This window comes from Myotis davidii, unplaced genomic scaffold, assembly GCF_000327345.1.
Source record: "Myotis davidii unplaced genomic scaffold, ASM32734v1 scaffold2786, whole genome shotgun sequence".
NCBI lineage: Eukaryota > Metazoa > Chordata > Mammalia > Chiroptera > Vespertilionidae > Myotis > Myotis davidii.
Window position 1 is genome coordinate 30,459 of NW_006296623.1, and position 9,462 is coordinate 39,920.

The following is a 9,462-nucleotide window of genomic DNA, read 5'->3' on the forward strand; positions in this document are numbered from 1 at the left end:
TGAAACCCCTATTTCTTATTAGCCACTCTCCATTCCCTGCCCATCCTCTGGCAACTACTAATCTACTATCTGTCTATGGTTTTGCCTATTCTGGACATTTCATATAAATGGAACCATATAAAAATATGGCCTTTTATGTCTGGTTTCTTTTACTTCTTGGCATGTTTTCAGGGATTGTCCATTCGTATTGTAGCATGTGTCTGTACTTCATTTATGGCAGAATAATATTCCATTATATGTATACTAGAGGCCCAGTGCATGAAATTCGTGCATGGAAGAGGGCTCCTTCAGCCCAGCCTGCACCCTCTCCAATCTGGGACCCCTTGAGGAATGTCTGACTGCCTCTTGCAATCCAGGACTGCTGGCTCCTAACTTCTCGCCTGTCTGGCTGCCTGATTGCCCCTAACCACCTCTGCCTGCCTGATCCCCCCTAACCTCTCTGCCTGCCTGCCTGATAATCCCTAACTGCTCCCTTGCTGACCTGATCGCCCCAACTGCCTCTGCCTTGCCCATCACCCAGGACCCAGGATTGCCTCCTCTGGCCGGTCACAGGCACCAGACCCGGGATTCCCTCCCTCTGGCCGGCCACAAGCACCCAGGACCCAGGCCAGCCTCACCCGGGCCAACCATAGCCCCAGGGGACTGTGGACGGGAGGCTTCACCTGGGCCACAGCCACAGGTGCAGATGCAGCCACTGGTGCCTGGGACCACAGGGAGTTTGGCTTGTCCCTCTCCCAGGCTGCAGGCACAGCCGCTGGTGCCAGGAACCATGGGGACCATGAGGCATGCGGATTATCCCTCTTCCAGGCTGCAGGTGCAGGTGCAGTCCCTGGCATCCAGGACCGCAGGGTGGAAAGATTGTCCCTCTCCCGGGCCACAGCCTGGCTGGTCCCCATTGCTCTCTCATGAAATCATTTGTGCCTGGCTGGTCCCCATTCCTCTCTTGAGAGCTCATTTGTGTCTGGCTGGTCCCCATTGTTCTCTTGTGAGCTCATTTGTGCCTGGATGGTCCCCATTCCTCTCTCCCCAGTGTTGAGTGTCTGAGCTGTTATGGCATGAGGGCATGAGAGTGTGACGACCATTTGCATATTAGCTCTTTATTATATAGGATACCACATTTTGTTTTTCATTTGTTGGGACATTTAGGTTGTTTACACTTTGATGGTTCTATGAACATTAATGTAGAAGTTTTGGTGGTGATGTGTGTTTTCATTTCTTTAGAGTACATACATAGAGTGGAATTGCTGAACAGTATGATAACTGTGTGTTTAACATTTTGTGGAACTGCCAAACTGTGTAAATATCCTGTTCCTCAAAGGTATATTAAAGACAAGGCTAATAAATTTTTTATTCATTGGTTTTAGCATTCCATGATGATTCTTGCCTAAATCAGTTATTACTTATATGGTTGAAAAATGATGAATTTTCTATCATTCCTTCTACATTTGTATGTTTGTAGTCTTCTGTAAAGAACTTTCCCTTACCCCATCTCCATTAATTAACTGGCCAAAGGAAACTCCTTCAAATTGGCTTCTGAGTCTTTGGTAGATTCCTTGCTGTCTGTTACAAGATGTTCAAGGATCATGTCACGTATTTCCTTCCTCTGACCTGAAATCAGACACTTCTCCTATGAAACCCCCATTTCTTTTTCGTGGTAAATGTTTTGAGACCACAATTTAGATGTTAGGGGAATGGTTTCTAAGCCTATAGGAACTATATAAAAGATATATTTTTAAGAGAAAATATATCATATATTCAAGTTGGTATTTTCAAATCAAATTCTGGAGTTAAACATTTTTAATTAATATTACATCTAGTGATAGTGTTCATCTAAAAATAAAAGGCCAAAGTGAGAGGCAACAGCATTTATTTGAGGTAAAAAAGAATAGGTATTCAGTACAAATTGGTAGTTACAAAATAGTCATGGGGATGTAAAGTACAGTATAGGGAATATAATCAGTAATATTGGAGTAACTATGATTGGTGCCAGGTGGGTACTGGAAATATGGAAGGGAACACTTTGTAAAGTATATGATTGTCTAACCATTATCCTCTACATCTGAAACTAATAGAAAATAATATTGAATGTAAACTGTAATTGAAAAATAAATTTTAAAGTTCTTAAAAAGAAGAATAGTTATTCGGGAAGCATTGATTCAGGCAGAAACCCAAATAGTGTTCTGATTAGGAGACAAAGGCAAGGGGTATTAATGACAAAGGGAAGGGAAACAATCATATCAGTAGAAAGAAGTAATTTCTATAGATGTAGATAAGCTAACATAGTGATGCTAATTCTAAGCAATGTTTTTAATTTTCAGTCCAGTAGTTTGGTCGTAATCAGTTCTCTAGTTATAATATCTGCTTTTTAAAAAAATATATTTATTGGTTTTTTTTTACAGAGAGGAAGGGAGAAAGATAGAGAGCCAGAAACGTCGATGAGAGAGAAACATCCATCAGCTGCCTCCTGCACACCTCCCACTGGGGATGTGGCCGCAACCAAGGTACATGCCCTTGACCGGAATCGAACCTGGGACCCTTCAGTCCACAGGCCAATGCTCTATCCACTGAGCCAAACCGGTCAGGCATATCTGCTTTTTTATTATCTTTCCAAGCAGTTGTTTGAAATACAGTGTTGCCTTAGGCCCAATCCAAAGGTTTGGGGGGTTTTTTTGCCCTGTTTTTAACATCCAAAGGTTTGAGGAGTAACATGTGCAAGGCAGTTCCTCTAGGATAACAGCTCTAACTCCATTTTAAAGTGGCTGCACTTATATTTTTTTATAGTAGTATTGTTAGTGTTATTCTGAGACTGCTGAATATAGAGGGTTGAATCAGTTGAAGTAATCATGTTGGTGCCATTGAGAATCAAGACTTTTCAGCATGGTTGTTAGGAAATATAGATGAGAGGATATTAGGGAATCCTTTTCTATTGAATTTTGGTGTCTGATTATATAAAATTTGCAAATGTTAAGGAACAAAAATTTAAGCGAGTAACTTTGAAGATGTAATTGACATTGGTAAACAAGTCGTGAATCAGAGAGCATTCCATCTAGCAAATAGAAGGGAGCTTCAAGGAGTTGTACAACATGGTAGGTTTTCATAGGTAGAAGGAGAGTGGGACAAGGAGGTTTAAAAGAGTGTATTATTTCAGGTACGGTCAGGTCACTTTCCCTTAGGGGAAGGGAGGGGACTTACTAGGCAGATTACCTCATTAGTGCTGATTAGGAAATTCTAGAGTGGTTTTAAAATTCTACTCTTGGGAGAGACTGAGACTGCAATTATTAACCTTTGGTGGGGCTTACTACAAGTGACTCCAATTTGGATCTGTTGTTTCTTTTTAACACAAGTATTTGTTTGGTTTCACAGTCAAATCTAGAGAACAGGTATTTTCCAAGAAGTCCAGCTCCTTTCCCTTCTTCATACCACTCTCTTCTTTCCTTCTCCCTATAGGTTAACACTAGCATCAGATGTAACCATTTATTAAAATTTGACAGTGTATCTTTCCATTGTTTTTCACAGGACCCTATATAAATATGTATTTATATATTTTTCCTTCTTCAGAAAAATGATAGCCTACTCTTCACAGTTTTATTAACTGTGTTTTCACTTGCTATTCAAGAACATGTGAATTACATTGAGATATTCCTTATTTTCAATAGTAATATATTGGCCCTTAATCATAATATTAGTACTAGTTGTAGTAGTAGTAGTAATAGTAGTAGTAGTATATTAATTGTTCTAGTAAACATTTGAAAACACTTTTTTTTAAAATTAAAAACATTTCTTATGTGCCATGTATACTAAGTAATTTAATTATATCACTAAACATTTGGGTGGGCACTGTTATAATTCCTGTTTTCTAGGTGGGAAAGTAAGACACAAATAGATAACTTGCCTAAGTTCACAGAGCAAGTGAAAGGCTAAGGCAGGCTTTGATCCTGGGCTAGAGAATCCATGACCCTAGCCCAGTGGTTGGAAAACTGTGGCTCGCAAGCCACATGCGACTCTTTGGCCCCTTGAGTGTGGCTCTTCCACAAAATACCAACTTCTGCGCATGGGCCACGAAGTTTCAATTGCACTGTACATGCGCACCCGCACGTGGTATTTTGTGGAAGAGCCACACTTAAGGGGCCAAAGAGCTGAGTGTGGCTCGCGAGCTGCAGTTTGCTGACCACTGCCCTAGCCACATGTACTATGCTTCTTACCACATAAGAAGGTCCTATTCAGTAGATACTTGGTGGAACTTGGGTCCCATCAGATGTATTTTGTAAATGCTTTTTCTGTGATTCTAATGTTCACTCCTAGATAAGAGCTAGTACTTTGCAATCCAAAGAAAGGATGTCATAGGAAGAGAGACCACTGCTGCATGATCCATTTAAAATTCAGTATTATTATAAATGTTATCCTTATTAAATTTAAGTGGTTATATGAGTAGTTTAGTTATTGATACTCTTCTTTCATCTTCTCTATATGAAATTTTTCACATAAAGTTTTAGGAAAAACTTCAAAAGTGAACTTCAAAAATGACAAAAAATTAAGTAGATGTATAAAAAGTATTTACCATATTTTATTGACTTCAAGATACCATTGGGTTTTTAGACGTATCACTATGAAAGAAAAATTTCCACCAATTAATTTTTGACATATCATTGATTGTAAGGTGATTCTGGATTCAGAAATGTTAAAATGTGGAATGATATTCATCTTGTGACTGATGAAAATGGTATATTAAAGACAAGGCTTTGCAATTTTAACTGAGTGGTACATACAGATGAGCAACTACTTTAGAAGTTAATAAAAATTAGTTATAGAGGTAAGTTTTGAAAAGACTGAACTTCTTGAAAGTTATCCAGATTTTGAATATAGAAAAATATGGAAGACTAGGGTTTGGAGTTAATAATAGGCATAGCTTTTAGTAGAAATAGTATAGATAGGAGTAGACGGTGATGTTGAATGTGAATGCAAGCTTAGATAGATACAAAGGTGAATCCAGATTGGGCAAAGATTTTCAGGTTTTTCTTTGTTTTTGTAAGGCTAATTATTCTAAATCTTTCATTTTCTGATAATGAATTTAGGATTTTTATAATAGTGTAAGTCAGGTAGAGTTAAGAGTTCATATGGTAGCCCTGACCGGTTTGGCTCAGTGGATAGTGTCAGCCGGTGGACTGAAGAATCCTGGGTTCAATTCTGGTCAAGGGCATGTACCTCGGTTGCGGGCATATCTCCAGTGGGGGGTGTGCAGGAGGCAGCTGATCGATGTTTCTCTCTCATCGATGTTTCTAACTCTCTATCCTTCTCCCTTCCTCTCTGTAAAAAATCAATAAAATATATATTTTTTTAAAAAATTCATATGGTAAATGATGATAAAGGGTGATAAGGTCAACAAAGTAGATGGAAATAAGAGACGATGTCAATGTAGCGATAAAGACTTAGGTGTCAAGGCAAGATTGTTCTCAGTAACAAAAAAGCTAGTAGGTGGGATTTTAGTAAAAGAACAGGATTTGATGGTCAAGTTTCTCTCTACAGGAACTCTAATAAAATGTGCTAACCATATCAGCTTTCATATGGCAGGGCATTTATAAAGAAGGTCCATTCTATAATATCAGAGTATAAAAATGGTTTATTCGATTTCTTTCTAGAAGAAACCTGCCAAGTTGATGAACAGATTGAGAGGCAGAACCAGGATGACGAAGATAAATGTTTTCTGATGCAAGTTGGATTCCCTGACAAGAAAACAATTACCACCAAGAGTGACCATGACTATAATGAATTTGGAAACACACTTTATATGAGTACAAACCTTGTTGCTTCAATACAAAGACCCCATAAACATGAGTCATTTGGAAATAATACGTTAGATAATTTAGACTTATTTAGTAGAAGCTCTGTAGGAAAGAGACATGATAATGGAAGTGCAAAATTATTATTTCATACTGAATATGAGAAAACAACTCCTGGAGTGAAAACTTATGGATATAAAGAGTGTGGGAAGACCCTCAGGAGAAAGAAAGGTCTTAGTCTACATCAGAGAATTAAAAATGGAGAGAAACCCTTTGAGTGTACTGCATGTAGGAAAACCTTCAGCAAGAAGTCACACCTCATTGTACATTGGAGAACTCATACGGGAGAGAAACCCTTTGGATGCACTGAATGTGGAAAAGCCTTCAGTCAAAAATCTCAGCTCATTATACACCTACGAACTCATACAGGAGAGAGACCCTTTGAGTGTCCAGAATGTGGAAAAGCCTTCAGAGAAAAGTCAACTGTCATCATACATTATAGGACTCATACAGGAGAGAAACCCTATGAATGTAATGAATGTGGAAAAGCCTTCACTCAAAAGTCAAATCTCATTGTCCACCAGAAAACCCACACAGGAGAGAAAACTTATGAATGCACCAAATGTGGGGAATCTTTCATACAGAAACTTGATCTAATTATACACCATAGTACTCATACAGGAAAGAAACCCCATGAATGTAATGAATGTAAGAAAACTTTCAGTGATAAGTCAACTCTTATTATACATCAAAGAACTCATACGGGAGAGAAACCTCATAAATGTACTGAATGTGGGAAGTCTTTCAATGAGAAGTCAACTCTCATTGTGCATCAGAGAACTCATACAGGAGAGAAACCTTATGAATGTGATGTGTGTGGAAAAACCTTCACCCAGAAGTCAAACCTTGGTGTACATCAGAGAACGCATTCTGGAGAGAAACCCTTTGAATGTAATGAATGTGAGAAAGCATTCTCCCAGAAATCCTATCTCATGCTACACCAGAGAGGTCATACAGGAGAGAAGCCCTATGAATGTAATGAATGTGAAAAAGCATTTTCCCAGAAATCATATCTCATTATACATCAAAGAACTCATACAGAAGAAAAACCCTATAAGTGTAATGAATGTGGAAAAGCCTTCAGAGAAAAATCAAAGCTTATTATACATCAGAGAATTCACACAGGAGAGAAACCCTATGAATGTCCTGTATGTTGGAAAGCTTTTAGCCAGAAATCACAGCTCATAATACATCAGCGAACACACACAGGAGAGAAACCCTATGCATGCACTGAGTGTGGCAAAGCCTTTAGAGAAAAATCAACATTCACTGTACACCAAAGAACTCATACTGGAGAGAAACCCTATAAGTGTACAGAATGTGGGAAAGCTTTTACCCAAAAATCAAACCTTATTGTACATCAGAGAACACATACAGGAAAGAAAGTCCACGGGAAAGGCCACACCCAGAAGTCAAAGCTCATTATACATTAGAAAATAAATCAGTAGTGTCTGTTATGTTCCCTGAAGAAACATTTTGTTTTTTAGTATGTTCTGACTTCTGGTTTAAATATAGGGATAAACTCAGCCTTTTTTTTTTTTCATCTCAATCTACCCAAAAGCTACAGGGAGGCAAAGAAACAGAAGTGTAATCTCTGTATCTGACAAAATTAGGAGATAGCTGAAACCCCGATGAGAGGGTTGCCACAGGCAGATGTGGGAGATCTCCAAGGACAGAGAATGCTCAAGGCTGCAGATGTGAGACAGCACAGGTAAGGATGCTTAGTAGAGGTTTATATACAAACACAACAGCAGTAACCCAGAGCATGGGTAGGTGGGAGGTAGGATGTTTCCTAGATCCATTTGGCATCTGAAAAGAGATAGGCAGGGGCCTTGACAAGGAATTGCTCAGACTAATCATATTTAGTAGAAACTAGTCTGTACTAATCGGATGAGCAATTGGTGGGGGCTGGGGCAAGAGAAGGCAGTGTTTCTTGTGACAAACCCTACAGCTTCCCCTATTTACTGACTCAGAGAATCCAAGTCTGAAAGAACTACCAAATGGAAAAAATCCCAGTTGCAAGAGAACCTCTGATCTGCCTTAAATGTGGCCCTGGTTTCTTTTTCCACATGAACCTCCAGCAAACACCATGTCCAGGAAAAACTCTTATTTAAAGAGGAATGAATCCAAAGTAACCAAAACCACAAATGTGCATGGCTTTTCCAGCAATTCCACTTCTAGGAATGTATATACTCCTGCATATACAAAATGATGAATGCACAGAGGAATTCACTGCTGCACTGTTGTGAAAACAAAAGGTTGGAAGCTGTAGATATGACAACACCAGGGGTCTGGTTCCTGAAATCCTGGTATGTTGACTCAGCAAACTCCTAGGTAGAAAAAAATGAATAAAATATATAAAGAGAACTTTTGAGGACGCCATTTAAGAAATGATGTGGGATGCTCTCCAACGTACATTATTAGGTGGAAAAACCAAGGTGCAGAATAGTGAGTATAATGTGCTACCATTTATATATAAAAAGAAGAACATATGCTAAGTATTTAGTGTGTATGGATAAACTGTCTCTGGAAAGATAACACAAGAAGCTGGTAACCATGATTACCTCTGGGAAAGAGAAGGGGAAGTGGGTAGCTGGGGGGATGGAATTGTTAGGGAGACAACAGTATATCCTTTCATAACTTTTGAAAATTGTACTGTGTGGAAGTACTACCTTTTCACTCAATAAATAAAACTTATAAAAAGCATGGTTTGTTCTATTACTATTATAATGAAGTCAGATTCTAGATACAGTATTTCATAACATTTAATAGAGAAATGGTCATTGTGGAGTTTTAGTTTTCTAGAGTGAATAAGTTGAATAATCAGAACAATAGATGTCCACTTGGGGTGCAAATAATGTGATTCTCAGATCAGCTGGGACCACATTCTGTAAACCTAAAATAATGGAGACTGGTACACATTTCTTATTTAGTATACGTAGTGACATCTGTGAAAGTATCCTGTACTAAAGCCTGTCAATGGCTTTCCACATCTTAACTTTTAATTACTTTGTGTGTGTGTGTGTGCGCACGCGCGCGCACACACACACACACACACACACACACACACACATGCTTTTAACGAGAGATATAAAACATAAATCTACAGAGAAGTTGAGTGCTCGCCCCTCAGGTCACACTACTGCTAGTGCCTGCATTTTCCAAGGTAAGGGACAGATTGAGAGCCGTGGTCTGAATGGGCATGGCCAAAGACTGTGTAATAGCACATCTGCTCCAGAATAAGAAGTCCCACTTTGTGCATGACAGTCTTTGTGGCCCTGATGCTTCTGAGGTGGAATTGGGCAACCCAAGCTATCTAAAACCTGGGCCTGGTCAGTGTTTCTGTAAGAAAATAAGCTGTGAGTTCACTTTTTTATGAGCGATGTTAAGTCAGACATGTCATATAGGGTGAGGCAAAAGTAGGTTTACAGTTTGTATGGGAAATACAATAATTAATAATACAAGAATAAAGTTGTGTACTCACAACTGTAAACCTACTTTTGCCCCACATTATTTAGTGCCTTTCCATGGAGAAGAAAGTTTGGGGGAAATGTGGGGTTAACTTCCTTGCTCCTTGTGCAGTCTGCTGAGAGAATGCCTAAGGACACTAGAAATGAAACATTTC

General features: G+C 39.0%; 1 protein-coding gene across 3 annotated transcripts in view; it reads left to right on the forward strand.

Moving 5' to 3' along the window:
- Positions 1-8,537, forward strand: part of ZNF182 (zinc finger protein 182) — a 23,747-nt gene extending 15,210 nt beyond the window's left edge. For 2 of the 3 annotated variants that reach the window (XM_006772126.2, XM_015569377.1), the window contains one exon: positions 5,637-8,537. In XM_006772126.2, the coding sequence (XP_006772189.1) occupies positions 5,637-7,270 (1,634 nt within the window). In that variant the 3' untranslated portion in view covers positions 7,271-8,537. The remainder of the gene's footprint in view (positions 1-5,636) is intronic. The other variant, XM_015569378.1, reaches the window with a different exon arrangement.
- The last annotated feature ends 925 nt before the right edge of the window (positions 8,538-9,462 follow it).